The following is a 17,520-nucleotide window of genomic DNA, read 5'->3' on the forward strand; positions in this document are numbered from 1 at the left end:
CCCAACCTGTGACTAACAAATAAATGGTTGATGTTTTAAGCTGCTGAATTTTGGAATAATTGTTAAAAAGCCTTAGATAATTTTAGTCTGAAGTTCTGAGTTACTCATTCCCAACATCCTGGAGTCCCTCAGCTGTCACACACACATTCACACGCACATATTTCACTTAGTTGTCTAATTTACTTCTACTTTATGTTTATTTGTTATCTAGATCATCTCTGCTTTCTTTCTTTCTCCCCAAGTATGTTGTTGACTGGCTTCCTGGTGCTAAGATGCATATAATAGAAAGTATATCGTTGTAAAACTCAGCACAGCACTCAGTAGACAGCTGGCTAGCCGCCTGGAAGGAGGTGACTTGTACCTATTTCTGAGATGCCACATGGTGAACCGTCCTTTACCCAGCAGCCAGAAGGAGCCCTGATTGAGGCAGTTTGTCAGTGAAGCAGCTTCTAGTTTCTGTTGTGAAAACTCTCTTTTAGATGGAAGTGCTGAAGGCATTGCATTGTCTTCTTGCTTTTCTCTCTGCTGGTTCTTAAGCAGCAGAGTAAACTCTATAAAGGGAAGTCAGTTGGAACAGTATTTCTGTTTTTGTTTAAAAGTAAGAGAATGTGGCAGGCAGAGAAAAATCGCTAGGGCTCGGATCAGCTTATTTAAAGCAATCATCTTCCTATCAAGACAAGTGTTACCATGGTGTCTGGTCTTTCCCAGCCTGTTTTTGTGTGGCATTATGCCTCTGTGCAGTGACTGCCTTTATTTAAGTTCCACCTCTCAAAATTTGGAGGCCAGATTTCCAGAGGATTATCTCCCTAAATCAAATCCTCTTATGGAGAATCTAAATTTGAATTGCTCTCTCAGTTTTGATCAACATGCTGGTTCAGTGTTTAGAACCCTACTTAATGGAGATGCTGGGGCCTCCCTTGCCTCCTTAGAGACCCACAGGAAGCGGTAAGCCTGCCAATATTAATTGCATCATTGGGCTGTGGTGGGTCTGCCGTCTTGCTAGGCTGTTTCCACTGAATTTTGCCAAGAAACAAGACTTTGAGGATCAAGTGTAGGCCTCAGACTTGGTGCCCTACATCCGTATTGAATAGATTGCCTGTTTCTATTTAGTTTTAGAAAGATGTCAGACCACTAGCCAGTCTGCCAGCCAACTTCACCTGTGATGGAAGATTCTTTGAAGATGAAAGTACTCCATAAATTTGTAGCATTGTTGGCTAGGAAGCTGATATTCAAACCACTGTGTTTTTGTTTTTTGTTTTTTAAATACATGAGGGGAATTTATCTAGACTGCTCAGGTGATTGTTTACTTTGCATTCATAATGGAGCTTGGTAATTAAGTCACTTCTTTTATCATGAGCTCAGACCTGCCCTGGAAACTATATATAAGCATGCTTTCTGTGGTGGGCCTTCAGATATTTACGAAGCCTTGATAACAGCCTAAGCAGCTGAATTTCAGTGCCCTGGGTGTTTTCCCCTGGACAGAATAGCAGAGTAGGTGAAACGTGTTTGTTTGTTTTTTAATTTAAATTAATAGATTATTTTTTAGTGCAGTCATAGGTTTAGAGAAATTGAGCAGATAGTGCAGAGTTCCCCTGTCCACCCTCCCTTCCAGTTTCCCTGATTATTAAACATCTTACATTTGTGTGCTTACATGTTCTAATTGATTAACTGATATTGATACGTTATTAGTAACTAAAGCCCACAGTTTACGTTAGCATTCAGTGTGTTGTGCAGTTCAGTGGGTTTGGACAAATGCCTTCTGTCCTGTACCCACCGTTCTAGCAGTGTGCAGAGTAGCGTCACTGCTCTGATAATCCTCTGCACTTGCCTGTGTATCCCTGCCTCCTCCTGAGCCCCTGGCATCCACTGATCTTTTGACTGCGTCCCTAGTTTTGGCTTCTCCAGACTATGATGCACTTGGAGCCGTACAGTCTGTAGTATTCTTCAGACTGGGTGTTTTCACTAAGCGATGTGTAGTTCAGGTCCCTCCATGTCTTCTCATGGCTTAATAGCTAATTTCTTTTTATTGGTGAATAATACTCCAGTGTCTGGATGTACCACAGTTTATCCACTCACCTATTGATGGACATCTTGATTGCTTACAGTTTTGGGCAGCTGTGAGTAAAGCTTCTATAAACATCTGTGTGCAGGTTTTTTTTTTATTATTATTTAAACAAAATTTTTAAAATTTAAATTCAACTTGCCAACATATAGTATAACACCCAGTGTTCATCCCATCAAGTGCCCTCCTTCCTTAGGGCCCATCACCCAGTCACCCCATCCCTCCACCCTCCTCTCCTTTCGCAACCCTTTGCTTGTTTTCCAGTTAGAAGTCTCTCATTTTTTGTCTTCCTCTCTAATTTTTTCCCCCAGTTTCCCCCCCCTTCCCTTATAGTCCCTTTCACTATTTCTTATATTCCTCTTATGAGTGAAACCATATGATGATTATCTTTTGTGTGCAGATTTTTTGTGTGGACCTAAGTTTTCACTCTGTCCAGGTAAATACCAAGGGACATGATTGCATACTCTGAAACAGGTTATTGGCCTGGTGATGATGTACTCTTCTTCCCTAGTGACTGTTCCCTTGCTGACAGTGGCCTCCCTACTGTGACAGTGAACCAGGCTACCTCTGCCAGGGGCTTCTTTCTTTTCATCGGGAACATTTCCTGAACAAGTGTGGACACAGAGGTCCTGCTTGTGTTCTTAGGAAAGAATATTTAAAATGTTTAAGAGCAAATACTCATGGTTCTGTGCTCCCATCTCTGCCCCTATTGTTCCAATTTGAACTTTGTATTTTAGTCTTTTGATAGTAATTTAAAGTGTGAATGACTAATAATGACTATCTCAACCCTTAAAATTATATGATCTTTTTTTGTCACATTTTTTAAAATAATAAATTTATTTTTTATTGGTGTTCAATTTGCCAACATACAGAATAACACCCAGTGCTCATCCCGTCAAGTGCCCCCCTCAGTGCCCATCACCCATTCACCCCCACCCCCCACCCTCCTCCCTTTCCACCACCCTTAGTTCGTTTCCCAGAGTTAGGAGTCTTCATGTTCTGTCTCCCTTTCTGATATTTCCTACCCATTTCTTCTCCCTTCCCTTCTATTCCCTTTCACTATTATTTATATTCCCCAAATGAATGAGACCATATAATGTTTGTCCTTTTTCGATTGACTTACTTCACTCAGCATAATATCCTCCAGTTCTATCCACGTTGAAGCAAATGGTGGGTATTTGTCATTTCTAATGGCTGAGGAATATTCCATTGTATACATAAACCACATCTTCTTTATATGATCTTTTTTATTGTGATAATATGTATCTATGGAGATCCCTGGGTGGCTCAGCGGTTTAGCGCCTGCCTTCAGCCCAGGGCTTGATCCTGGAGTTTCAGGATCAAGTCCCAAGTCGTGCTCCCTGCATGGAGCCTGCTTCTCCCTCCGCCTGTGTCTCTGCCCCCCGCCCCCCTGCGGTGTATCTCTCATGAATAAATAAATAAAATCTTTAAAAACAAATATATCTAACACAAAATTTGTGATTTCTGTTAACCATTTTTAAGTGTACAGTTCTGCAGCACTAATTACATCCATATTGCTGTGCAGCCATCACAATGTTTTCCAAAACTTTTTCATCCAGGGATAGGGTCATTTTAAAAGAGAAACTTTAAAAATCCATCTGAAGCTCTGTTTGGCAAAATATTTCTATCATTCAGCTTCTAAATTTTGCTGCAGTAAAGACCTCCAAATCTCAGTAGCTGTCAACAATCTTTATATCCCCCTTATGTTAAATATATATCATTTTTGTTTGGCTGGAGCTGAGTCACATGACCACATCTGACTCCAGGGGAAGTTGGGAAATGTAGTCTCTGTGTGTGTGCAGGAATAGGGAAATTTGTTCAGTGATTATTTAGTAATCTTAGCTGTATTGAGTACAATTATTAAATTACACATGTAGCTCTTTATTTTGATCTTTCATGGACAAAAGAACAGAAATTGCATTATTTCATAGTTCTGGATACTTCTCAGGAAGGCATTTCTCTAATCAGTGCTCCTTTCTCATTGCACCTTGAATTATCCTGTCCTTTTACCACTGAGAGAGCTAAATGGAATAAATAAAATTGTATGCTGCTTTGATAAATACCTGTTTGGTAATGACTTTTTCTAAAACTCATTTTCTAAACTCAAACAATTCCTACTGACTCAGGAAAGTCAGTAGGAAGCCTTAACAACAGTAAGTATGGTTGTTATTAAGTGAGATATTTTAAAAAATCCCTAGTTGGCCCTAGTCTTGTATCAGAAGACCGGCTTATTTTAGAAGCCTTCTGGCTACTGATTTCCTTTCAAGATAATGGGCTTTTCTTGAGTTAACACTGGTATTCGAATGTTGCCTTTAAAAAGGAAAATATGTGAATTTGACTTTTCTTAACCAGAGTAGCAGGTTCGGCTAGAAATGCTACAGGTTTTATTTTATGTTTATTAATTTGTTGATGTATTTTTTTGCTGGGTGCTTTTATAATGGTCGATCCATCGGATGTACCCAATTAATCTAATAAGCTAGAAGCAAGCTCAGCTGCCTGAATGTGACTTAGTAATAGGGTATTTTGAGTATGTTGGTATGCCTCAGCTTGCTGATGATTGAAGTCCGTACTCAAATATTAATTTTCAGTAAGTGCCTACTGTTCTCAAGCAACTCTCATTCCCTTAAGGAGAAGCGTTTCCATTGAGCCTCTCTCTGGTTGCTGAGAATAGCTGTGTAAGCAGTGTAGAAGTTTTTTCCAAATTAAAATTTGATCCACTGTTCATTTATTTCTTTTAGGGTTCTGACAGTCTGTGTTTATGGACCCCTACAGAGCTTTCATTAAACTCTGTCAGCAAATCGGAAACATTTAGGTCGGGTGCAAAACCTCTTTATCTTCCAGTATTCTGACCATGGAGACCACTGTGCTCTTACAATACATGCTTAGTACTTACTTACTTACTCTAAGATGGAATGGCCTTTCATTCCCTTATTACTGAGCCATTGTTCTAGACTGTTTATACCATTGTAATTCCAGACTCGAAGTAATTCTGTTGAAAAGGCCGGGCAGGTGTACACCCTGCTGTGACATAGCCAACTTTGTCTTCTGTTCCAGCTTGCTTCCTCTGTGCACTGTTAGAATAGCAGCAAAACAAAAATCATCACCAAAAAACCAAAACCCCTTTGGCTACAAAATCTCTTATATTTTTTAAAAAAATGTATATTTAGAAAATGCTAGGGCCATGTAGAGTGACAAGTGTTTAGAATATGTTCAACCTTTTAAAGTTTTTTCTAAAAGATTTTATTTATTCATGAGACACACACGCACGCACGCACGCACAGGCAGAGGGAGAAGCAGGCTCCACGCAGGGAGTCCGACATGGGACTCGATCCCCAGTCTCCAGAATAATGCCCTGTGGTGAAGGGGGCGCTAAACTGCTGAGCCACTGGGGCTGCCCCAGCCATTTTTTTTTAAAAATATTTATTTAAGAGAGAGAGAGCAAGAGAGCACAAGCAGGGGGAGTGGCAGCAGAGGGAGAGGGAGAAGCAGCTCTCCACCGAGCAGAGAGCCAGATCAGGACTCGATTCCAGGACCCAGGGATCGTGGCCTGAGCTAAAGGCAGATGCTCAACCGCTGAGCCACTCAGGTGCTTTTTATCCTAATGATTTATCCTAAGGCAAACTTAGCAGCTGCTGTCTGAAGCAAGCTTCAGTAAACACCTGAGCTTGTCCAAAGGGCAGCGTCTGGGCCCCACCCAGACCATTCTAAGTCAGAATCTGTAGCTACATGGTCCCCAGGTGGTTTGTGAACATATTAAAGTTTGAGAAGTACTGGTTGGAGACCTTTTACCTGAGCCTGTCATCACGGAAACCACTAATCATCATGAGGGGCCATAAAACCTTTGCTCAAACTGTATTTATAAACTGAAAAGCCTGTACATCAGAAATGAATTATCTGGATACATGATGCACGTTGAGCTATTTTCTGTTGTTCTCTGGTGTGCTAACGAAACCTCTCCAGGCTAAGAACAGTAGTGGCAGCAACACGTCCTGAATGGATGAGAGGTGACCTCATTGAAAGAGTGAGACCTTTTTTTGTACATTTTGGAGTAAAGTTTCTGACTCCTTTGTGATAGAAAATTCAGGCATGCTTAAGATTTCTCAACAGGTTATGGTGTTCCCAGGTAAGGGCTCACCCACAACATATGTTTGGAAATAGGTTGGAAGAGGAAATAAAGTCTCACTGGCATTGTAAATGTAACTCTTGCTCTTTTAATATGTCAGAAAACATTTCTTAGAAAGAAAGAAAAAGGTCCCTGGCTTGTCTGTCGGACACCAACTTCAATTTCAGTTATTTTGAGAGAGCAGAAAAGTGTTCACGTAGAATATTAGGAGCTCCTGCTACGTGAGAATTTCTTTGCGAGGCAGTGGGTCAAAGACATGGATTTGTACTTTATAGGAACTTGTTTATCACTTAGAGTGTTTGCTTTTAGGTCTTGATAATTTGAATATGTTTGCTAATGTATGCATTTTTTTTCTGGAGAAGAGGTGTCAGAGAGGATAGTGTTTTCTTGTACTATGCTACAGCCGACTTTTTCCCTCTTGGGGTAAAAAAAGTAAAGGGGGAGAGTAATAGCATTTCCATAGGGGAATGTATTTCCTAAAATTCTCCAATCTGAGGGCTGACTCCCCCCACTGAGGGCTAACATATGTAGAAAGAGAGTCGAATGATTTAGTTTAGAATTGAAGGCCCTTTCTCATTTGGGGACCAATCCCTGAGCTGCCTTCTGTGTCTCTCCATCACCAACACTACAAATGCACAAGCCCTACCTTGTCTCCACTGAGTCCTACCCATTTCTTCCCTCCACTGGCCTCTGCTTCCCTTTTTTGTCTGGCACTATTGCTGTGGCTAAAATGTCTTTGAAAAATCACAGGACACCAGGTCCAGTGGTTTCTTGGTAAATCTCTGTAGCATTTAGTCTTGTCCACTCTCCTCTTATTGTCCTTGTGATATTGCTCCCTGGGGTTTTTCTTCCATGCCTTTTGCTTCCACCAAGCATTTGAGTCAGACTACCCAAGTCCGAAACCAACCTTCACCACTTACTAGCTTTGTGCCTGGGGGAGTTAATTAACTTCCATGTGTCTTAGTTTTCCCATCTGTAAAATGGGAGTCAAGAAAAAAAACTCCTGTACCATAGGGTTGGTATGAAGGGCAAAGAAGAATGTCTGGCACATACATAGTAAAGGTTTCTAGGGATGAGTTATAACGTCATTTCTGCCACCACCATCATCATCATCATCATCATCACCACCACCACCACCATCATCACCATCATCAAAGAGCATTTCTTGCCATTTGCAGCCTCTTTGACCTGTTTCTCAGTTGCAGGTGTTCTTGCCTTTTTTCTTACATTCATTGGGCTACTCTTCTCTGAGTTTTTCCTTGACAGTCGTGGGATTCCCACATTGATCTCTTTAGCCCAGACCTTTTTCTGACCTTTTTCTGAGCTCCAATGGTTTACATTCAGAAATTTCCTGAGCATTACAAGCCAAAGTGCCAAAATGGAATTCATTCTCTGGTTATCTGAAGCCTCCCCTCCCTCCTTCCATGGCTCCTCTTTTGTCACCATCTTAATGCAGCCCCCAAATCTCACAACTCCTGCTGGGAAGTCATAGAGTTTGGTCTTTTCCCTCGCACTCTGGTCAGTCATCCATTTGGATTGCAGGCTCTGTTTATGATCCCTCTGTGGGTGTCTTGCAATACGTCTCTCCTTTTCTGTTCTCACTGTTGTTCCCCGGAACGTACTCTTTGTATTAGTTTGTTTAGGCAGCCATAGCCTAACAAAGTTTGGCATACCTCCACCTGCGTGGCTTAAACAACAGATTTATTTTCTCACCAGAGACTGGAAGGGCAGGATCAAAGTGCCCGCAGAGTTGATTTCTGGTGAGGTCTCTCTCTTGGGCTTGCAGATGGCTGTCTTTTTGCCGTGTCCTTATATGAGCTTTCCTTCACACATAGGAACTTTCCTGGTGTCTTGGCCTCTTCTCATAAGGATACTGTTCCTATTGGATTAGGGCCCTATGACTTCATTTAACCTTAATTAGTTCCTTTCAGGCCCAATATCCAAGATACTGTTAGATTGGAGATTACGGCTTGAACATAGGAATTTTTGGTGGGACATGATTAATTTCATAACACCCTTGGTGCTGCTGATGGTCTCACTGAGTCCCATCTTCCCTCTGAAATCCATCTTCATATGGGGGCAGGAACGAATGATCCTTCTAAAGTACAGCTCTGACCATCTCCCTCTCACTGCTAATAACTTGAGATGGTTCCCCATTGCTTTGATGCAGTATGAGGAGGATTACTGCTAGGAGACTTTTGGGCACTTTCATTTCTCATTCCCTGCATTCCCTCATCTGCATATGGGAGATAACAACCTAGGCATGTTGCTGTAAGGATGAAATAAATGCAAACTGATAGTTTTATTGTTATTAAAAATCGTTCACATTCCTCAGCCTGCCATTTATTATTCTTTTTTAAGATTTCATTTATTTATTCATGAGAGACACAGAGAGAGGCAGAGACAGAGGCAGAAGGAGAAGCAGGTTCCCCTCAAGGATCCCCATGCAGGACTTGATCCTGGACCTTGGGATCATGGCCTGAGCTGAAGGCAGGTGCTCAGCTGCTGAGCCACCCAGGCGTCCCTCTCAGCCTGCCATTTAAGTTCCTCCATCACTTTATTACTCCATGTGTGGTCCTGGGCTTTTTTAGGTTCTCAGATCCCATTCCATTTTGGGTTAGGTTCCCCCCACAAATGCCCAAGCAGTTCTCAAACAGCAAGGCATCCAAGAGTTCAAGTCAGCCCTGATGCTTTCTACCCAGAGGTAGAATCAGATTCCAGGGGTGAAGGGCTCAGTCCTACCACACCATGAGTCCAGTCACTGCAACCCCCCTCCAGATGCCAGTTGCAAGCCCCAGGCTTTTACGTCTGCTTCTGACCTGGCTGGCTACGGATTGGAGGTTCCATTGACCTCCTTCGTAGGTGTGGATAATGTGCTAGAGCAGCTTACAAAACGTAGGGAAACACATACATTCATCAGTTTATTAAAGGATACAATAAAGGATCTGAGTCACCAGCTAGATGATGAGGTAAATAAGGCGAGGTATGTGAGAAGGGCATGGAGCTTCCACGCTCTCTCGGAGTGTGCCACTCTCTTCAAATCCACGTCTTCGCCAGCCTGGCAGCTTTCTGAGCCAGGTCCTTTTGGGTTTTTATGGAGACCTCTTTGCATAATCCTGATTGGCTAAGGCTGCCATTATCTAATTCTTTTTTTTTTTTTTTAAATTTTTTTTTTATTTTTTTTTTTATTTTACGATAGTCACAGAGAGAGAGAGAGAGAGGCAGAGACACAGGCAGAGTGAGAAGCAGGCTCCATGCACCGGGAGCCCGATATGGGATTCGATCCCGGGTCTCCAGGATCGCGCCCTGGGCCAAAGGCAGGCGCCAAACCGCTGCGCCACCCAGGGATCCCAACCATTATCTAATTCTAGCGCCTCCCCACACCCCAGTGGGTGTGTTGGGGTGCGGGTGGGGCTGAAAGTTCCAAACCCTCTGATCACGTGGTTGGTCCTTTTGGCAACTAGCGGCCCCCTTGGTTGGGGTCCTAAAGTCAACCTTCATTTTTTTAAGGATTTATTTATTTATTTATTTATTTATTTATTTATTTATTTATTTATTTATTTATTTATGATAGACATAGAGAGGCAGAGACACAGGAGCAGGGAGAAGCAGGCTCCATGCCGGGAGCCTGACGTGGGACTCGATCCTGGGACTCCAGGATCGCTCCCTGGGCCAAAGGCAGGTGCTAAACCGCTGAGCCACCCAGGGATCCCCTCAACCTTCATTAATAGCAAGAGATACCGATTTCCCCTCTATGGCTCGTCTGAAGTGTTTGCAGGAACAGTGGCTGAAGACCAAATACACCAACCTGATCGTGTGAGGGACCAAATATAGATTTCTTATGTCACCCGGACTAGAAGCGACTGTCACCTAGAGCTTGGGAGTGATGCAGACTCTGCCCTGTGATTAGATGCTCAGGTCATTTGAATGTGATGTCCTGGCTCATCATCTGATTCTTCACTGTAGTCCAACTTTCTCCTGCTACAGAAAGGACACAGGCTTTGGAGACAGATCACCCACTTCCAAACTCCGGCTACTTCACCAACTAGCTCTGTGTGGGTATGGATGCTTACAGAACCTCTCTTTGCTTTGTTGCCCATCAGAAAACTGGGCACAGTCTGTAACACCCACCTCACAGAGGTCTTGAGGCTTACTTGAGAAAGTATGTAAATAATAGAATGTCTATCTCTGTGATTTTAAATTGAATTTCATATATTTTTAAAACATATATTTTTTATTTATTCACAAGAGACATACAGAAAGAGGCAGAGACACAGGCAGAGGGAGAAGCAGGCTCCATGTGGGGAGCTCGATGTGGGACTCGATCCAGGACCCTGGGATCATGACCAGAGCCAAAGGCAGATGCTCAACCACTGAGCCACCCAGGCATCCCTGAATTGCATATTTAAGTGCTTTTCTTGTTTTTGGTTCATGGTACACTCTGCGTGTGTTTTGGGATCCAGGTTTGCTTAGGCGGCACTGCGGGGGAATGAAGATGGTGTTCACTGACACTCCTTCCCCTCCCGCTCACCTCCCTCCTCTCTATCCTGACTGTGGAGCAAGGACCTCCTGGCGTTCCTCAGGAAGGATGGGCCCTGGCCCTGCAAAGGCTGCAATGGTGAGACTTCTTGTACGGGGGAGGGCCTGTCAGCTGCTGCTTCCATAGAAGATGGAGAGAGTCCTTCCAGTTCTCAGAAGTGGCCAGGAACCAGGATGGGCCTGGATATCCAACCTGTGACCGTAACTAAGTCCCTTTATGCCACCTGCCCTTCCATTGTTGTGAGAAGGGACCTACTCCTTTCTGCTCCTGCTCTTTAGAGGCTGCTGAATCCTGTGCAGAGTTCTTCTCAGCCATTAAAAAAATTTTTTTTTCAAAGCTGCAGAAAGGTTGCAAGAATAAGAATGGCAAAAACAACACTTGCCTACTCTACCCAAATTATTCATTCGCTGTTAACATTTTGCCCCATCTGCTTTATCATTCTTTGTGTGTGTTTGTGTGTGTATGTGTACACACACATGATATTTTCTGAATCATGAGAGGAAGTTGCAGACGTGATGGCCCTCTACTTCTGAATCTTTTCAGTTTGTATTTCCTAAGAATAGGGATATTCTCTTACATAACCCCAGTGCAGTTTTTTTTAAAGATTTTATTTATTTATTCATGAGAGACACACAGAGAGAGGCAAAGACATAGGCAGAGGGAGAAGCAGGCTCCATGTAGGAAGCCCGATGTGGGACTCAGTCCTGGGACCCCGGGATCATGACCAGAGCCAAAGGCAGATGCTCAACCACTGAAGCACCTAGGTGTTCCCCCCCGCCCCCCAGTACAGTTTCAACTTCAGTAAATTTGATAGAATGCTTTTTTTTTTTCCTCATCTGCCTCTGTATTCCAGTTTTTCTAACTGACCCAGTAATGTCCTTCATAGAATTTCTTTTTTTCCTTTTGGTGCAGGCCTTCAACAAGACTGGCTGAGGCACATCCATCCTGGGGAGGGCAATTTGCTTTACTCAGTGTTTACCGAGTCACATGTTAATCTCATGCACAGACATCCTTGCAGATACACCTACAATAGCATCTACCCAAATCTCTGGGCATTTTGTGGTCCGGTCTGATTGACACACAACGTTAAGCATCACATATGGACTCCTGGATTCCTCTTTTCAGTGATTTATAATCCACCGCTATCCTTGATTATATTGGTGATTAAATTGCTGTATATTTGGCCAGCTGGAGCTCCTTCCAGCTGTCTGCTGTGTCATTGTGACATGTCCACAGTGTCTGGTGTCAGTGGCCTGCCTCTCCTGTTGGTAATTACGTCATCTCTCTGTGTGCCCCTCCCAGGCCTTTCCACGTAAATTGTCGTGTGGGTCAGGTAGCTTTTATATCAGCCTCTACCTTAAATATTTCATAAAATTAGGGAGAACTTACCCTGATATATTTGTGTGAAGTCTTAATAAGCAGGTAGAAACTGAATATTTTTGTAATCAGTTTTTTCATACTCCATTTCTATTTGTAATAACATGAGTCATCTAATGGGTTATTGTTCTGTAGTATGCATTTTACTGGCTGTACTAAATGAACTTCTGAGCTGCCCATGGACTCCCTCTGCTGGCACTACAGCACATAAACACTTTTTATAAAAAAGATTTTATTTATTTATTCATGGGGGGGGGAAGAGGGAGGGAGGGAGGCGCAGGGGGAGACGCAGGCTCCATGCAGGGAGCCTGATGTGGGACTCTATCCCGGGACCCCAGGATCACGCCCCAGGCTGAAGGCAGGTGCTAAACCACTGAGCCACCCCTGGATCCCCATGTAAACACTTTCTGAGGTTGTAGGATAGACTTCTGCCCATTTTCTTTCTTTTGGTTGGTTTGCCTCTCTCCAATTATGACACAATTATAGATCATACAGTACAGAGAGTTTTGTATTTATTTGCTGAATGTATCAAAAATATCTTTCCTTATGATATCTATGCATTTCTGCATCATCATGTTCATGTTTGGATAGTTTCCTGTAATATGAATTAAATTTAGCATTTAAATAAATCAGTTTTTAGTAGGCATTTGTATTTATTTTTTCCCCATTTTATATAGCACTAAAATGAACATTCCTCATATGTGACTTATTAAGTTGAACTTGAATAGTGGATAGGAATTTGACAGGTATAAAAATATAGAGAAAAGACATTCTAGTTTGAGAAAATTGCCTAGACCAAGTTTAGGATGTTTTTGAGAAACAGGAAAATCAAGTTTGGTGGAAACATGGTGGGGCAATATTGGGAAATGGTTGTAAAGTAGGTATGGTGAACTCTTTCTAGTTCCAACCATAAGTGAAACAAAATAGAAATGTACTGGTTGAATGGGAAGCCTGGGGTAGCTGGGTCAGGGGGCTCAGATGCTGCTTCTCCATCCCTTACTTGTTTCATGTCTTCTTTCCTCTCTTCCCAGACTTGGCAGTGGTTCTCTCATCTGTAGGCAGGAGGATAGAAGAGACCCCTGCCCCCCCACCCCCCCAAAGCTTAGGTTACAGGAATTATCACTTTTGCCCATTACTCATCCAGTAAACTTCAGGGAATACCTGTTGTTGGCACTGTTTGGGTCAGACATCTACCCTTAGGCCAATCTCTATAAACAAGGGGGCCAGGGTACCTACCTGGGCCAGATCTGAAGCACATGCCCAAGCCTTAAGCAAGGAGTAGGTGGGAACTCTGATAGGCTATCGCCCCACAGAGCAGGCGACATGAAATTCCTCAAGAGAAAGAGACAGGTCTTCACCACAATGGCTGGTCTCTACCAGAACACTCCAGGGACGTCTGAAGTAGGGCATGGTCAGTGAGAGAAGAAAAGAAGAAACGATGAAAAAGGCAGACAGTGCAAGTTGGAAGAACAGCTTCTGGTGGTGCCTCTTTATGTACAGCAGGAATTCTTGGCAGTGACTCCTGGGAGGTGGGGCCTTGGGATTTAGGACCACGCATTTAGTGATAGGAATATGGTAAGGAAAACTGGTGAGTTCAGTCTTAGGCTTGTTGATTTTGAAGTTCTTCTCGAATACCCAGTGGAAGTGTCCAGCACGACAGAACCAAATCTTACCTGGTTTTTCCTTCCTTGGACCAATAGCTCAAGCAGGAAATAAAGAGTAGTCATTGATACAGAGGCTTCTCTCCTTGTTTGGGCTGTACCACTAGATGCTTTCTGAGTCCCTTCCCTTTTAGCTTCTACCTGCAGCACATCCTGTTCACCATTTCCAGAGTCATCTTTGTAAAACTTTTTATCCTGTCTTGACCTCCCTCAAACACCTGTAGTGGGTTTTTTGTTGTTGTTGTTGTTGTTTGTTTTTTGTTTTTTTCGCATATCCTATTAAGTATAAAAGTTGTCACTCAGGCGCTTTAATGGTTTGTCCTCAAGCTACATTTCCATCTTTTATATCTTACAGCTTCCCTTTCTTGGTATGTGAATCTCGAGTCAGCTGAATTTTTGCTGTTCCAGTAACATATCCGATGCTATTCCCACCTCTAGTCTTCCAGTCTGACTTTTCTTACATGCTAGCGTGCCTTGACTGGGATTTGATTGGAGAACTGCAGGTGGTTCAGAGAGACATGATGTTACCCCAAGATTGTACCTAAGCAGGTAGTGTAAAAAGTTTTAGTTGTCACTTAAAGTCTAAATCCTCATATTTATAAATAAGGTAAGCAGTGTCCACAAGAACTATTATTTGCTTTCTTCATTCCACACTGAGTAGAGCCAGAACTTCTGGCTAGGCATCACAATAGAAAATGCAGTGCCTGCCATGAAGGGGAGGATGGGGAGGCACTGGGGGACAGGCCGATGGACATGTTGCCTTCTGTGTGCCACTGCTGGAGTGAGTGCTGGCACTGGGGGACAGGCCGATGGACATGTTGCCTTCTGTGTGCCACTGCTGGAGTGAGTGCTCCCACAGAAACTGGGAGCGCTTCTGAGAGAAGGTGGCATTTCTGCCTGAGTCTTGAAGGATGAATGACTTCAGCAGGCAGAAAAGAGGCAGCATGTCAGGCAGAGGATATAGCATGGATGTCAACACTGAAGGTCAAGGACGTGGGATTTTTGAGGGATGGTGAGAAGTATGGAGGTGGCCGTGGCTTGCATTGTATGTATGTCTGTGTTTTATCTTCTGTCGTAGTTTGGTCTGCTCTAATAAATTACTGTAGACTGGGTGGCTTATATCAACAGACATTTATTTCTCACAGTTCAGGAGGCTGGGAAGTTCAAGATCAAGGTGCCAGTCGATTAGATTCCTGGTGAGAGCCCTTTTCCTGGTTGGCACATGCTGTCATCTTGTGTCCTCACATGGTGGTGAGAGAGAGCTAGAGCTAGCTGTCTTCCTACAAGGATGCTAATCCCATCCTGGGGCAGCCTCCTCCTGGCCTCATCTGAACCTTATCACCACCCACAGGTCCCATCTCCTACAACCATCACTTGGGGTGAGGGGTTCAGCATGCAAATTTTGGGGAGACACAGACACTCAGTCCGTAACACTTTCTAATACTTGCGGTTCTAGGGGGAAGAATAAATACTGGGAGGGAGAACTGTTTTTTCTACCAATTATTTAGTGACCAAATACAGAGAGTATTGAGAAGGCCAGGGGCCCCATCAACCACACTCTAATCCAAAGACATGATGTCCATCCCACTGAGATAAGGGAGTGGATTTCTTGGATTTCAAAAAACCAGAAAATTCATTTTTTCATATAATAATAAAGAAGGCTTTATATTCTATTTCCAAAAATAGACTTAATAGCATTGACAGTTGCTCAAATTTTGGTAAATTTTAGAAGAAAAAGGCAGATTTTTGTTGTTAAAAATAAACTTTGGGACACCTGGGTGTCTCAGTTTAAGTATCTGCCTTTGACTCAGGTCGTGAGTCCTAGGATAGAGCCGTGCATCAGGCTCCCTGCTCGGTGAAGAGTCTGCTTCTCCATCTCCCTCTCCCTGCTGTTCCCCCTGCTTGTGCTCTTTTTCTCTCTCTGTCAAATAAATAAAATCTTAAAAAAAATTAAACTTTTAAAAACTTCAGGAAGATAAAGGCTTGCCAAAAATAGAGTATCAACCTGAGGGGAAAAATAGAAAATGAATCCTAAGGTGAGATGAACAGAGGACTGTCTTGGTGCAAATATGTTGTATATGCTAGACACAGAGTATTTTTTAATGCCTAAAATATTTTAGGTTTTATATTTGCTTCCAGTCAAGGGAGAGCATATTTTTTATCAGGTCGACTTGTAGAGATAGAATACTGCCTTCTTGGTTGTGTGGTGATAGACCATTGCCCACCTAGGAAGAGGGGTTGCCTTCATTTTTACCTCGTTCAGAGTAGGTGAGCCATTCACTCAACAGCGGCAGAAACTTCCAGTGCTATCTCTTGAGCCGAGGCCGTGGTTAACATAGAATGGGTCTGCAGATAGACTTGTGTCAAAGAAAATAAATTTGATGACTTAGAAATTTGGCTCACAGGTACCCGAGAGCAGGTCACTCTGCAGTGTGTGCCCTGAGGGGGGCACTCTGTGGCTTCTTGTGTTTGCACACAGGTTAATTGCAGACCTGGCAGGGGCATGGCCTAAACCAGGAAGGGGCCCCAACACCTGGGACCTTTCCCTCCAGAGCTGCTGCTTCTCTTCACAGGGTATGTCACGAAAACACCATCTTTCCAGAAAAGGAGAGGAAAGGGAAAGAAAGAAAAAAAGGAGGGAGGGTGGGAGGACAAATTTTTGTGACACTAAGCCAGACATTAGATAAGGTAATAATGGAAATGTAGCTTTATTTCTATACGAAGTCATACTTAGAAAGCTGATCGCTAAAGCAGGAAGCTTGGCTTTTAAGGACTCTGTTGTAATCCTGGGTGGAAAAAAGTATCACCCAGATGGCCTTTGGAGGAGATTACTGACTGGTAATCCTTCCTTGTCCTAGAAGATTAAGTCTGCCCTGGTGTAGTTGTGGTCAGCTGACCGGTTTAGAAAAAAAAAATTGTGGTTTCTTGTAATTGTGCCAGTGCCTGACGTTGGCTTGAACTGTTTGTACATCTGGGAGATACTGCGGAACCCGGCCCTCCTCTGTTGACCAAAGCAAGCTCCGCGCCCCTGTGCCTGTTGTTCATTGTTGACCAGGGTTAACAGCAGGTGGTGAACAGAGAACTAGGGTTGCTCCAGAGAAGTCGTTTATCGAACAGGCCTGCTTGTCCTAGGGGTGTGAAGGCTCTGAGAAAGAAATGTCACACCTGGGCCAGGCAGCCAGGGACTTCAAACCCCGGGGTTGACTCCTTCAGCACAGTTGCATGGTATTTTGCCCAGAGCGGCGCTCAACCGGAGAGTATCAGGTGGTTATAAAACCATGCGTTCTTGATTTGTCCGGAGTGGACTGTAGGGAGATGGAGTTTTATGAAGATTACCAGTCCCCGTTTGATTTTGACACAGGAGTGAACAAAAACTATCTTTACTTGTCTCCTAGTGGAAATTCGTCTCCATCTGGATCACCTACTCTTCAGAAGTTTGGTAACTATCGATTTTCTTTTCTTTCTTTTTTTTTTTTTAAAGATTTTATTTATTTATTCATGATAGACATAGAGAGAGGGGAGGGGGAGAGACACAGGCAGAGGGAGAAGCAGGCTCCATGCCGGGAGCCCAACACGGGACTCGATCCCAGGACTCCAGGATCATGCCCCGGGCCAAAGGCAGGCGCCAAACCACTGAGCCACCCAGGGATCCCCACTATTGATTTCCTAAAGTTAGATTTGCTGTAATAAAACTTGGACAGAACTCAGGGTTTGCTTGGCTTTAAAATTATGTAGT

General features: G+C 43.3%; 1 protein-coding gene across 4 annotated transcripts in view; it reads left to right on the plus strand.

Moving 5' to 3' along the window:
• Positions 1-17,520, plus strand: part of TPD52 (tumor protein D52) — a 107,928-nt gene that overhangs the window by 47,993 nt on the left and 42,415 nt on the right. For 2 of the 4 annotated variants that reach the window (XM_055318282.1, XM_055318283.1), the window contains exon 1: positions 17,004-17,223. The exons of the other annotated variants lie outside the window; for them this stretch is intronic. In XM_055318282.1, the coding sequence (XP_055174257.1) occupies positions 17,007-17,223 (217 nt within the window). In that variant the 5' untranslated portion in view covers positions 17,004-17,006. Of the gene's footprint in view, positions 1-17,003; positions 17,224-17,520 lie in introns of those variants that run through there. 4 annotated transcript variants of the gene reach the window in all.

This window comes from Nyctereutes procyonoides, unplaced genomic scaffold (genome assembly GCF_905146905.1).
Source record: "Nyctereutes procyonoides isolate TBG_1078 unplaced genomic scaffold, NYPRO_anot_genome, whole genome shotgun sequence".
In the NCBI taxonomy this organism is placed as follows: Eukaryota; Metazoa; Chordata; class Mammalia; order Carnivora; family Canidae; genus Nyctereutes; species Nyctereutes procyonoides.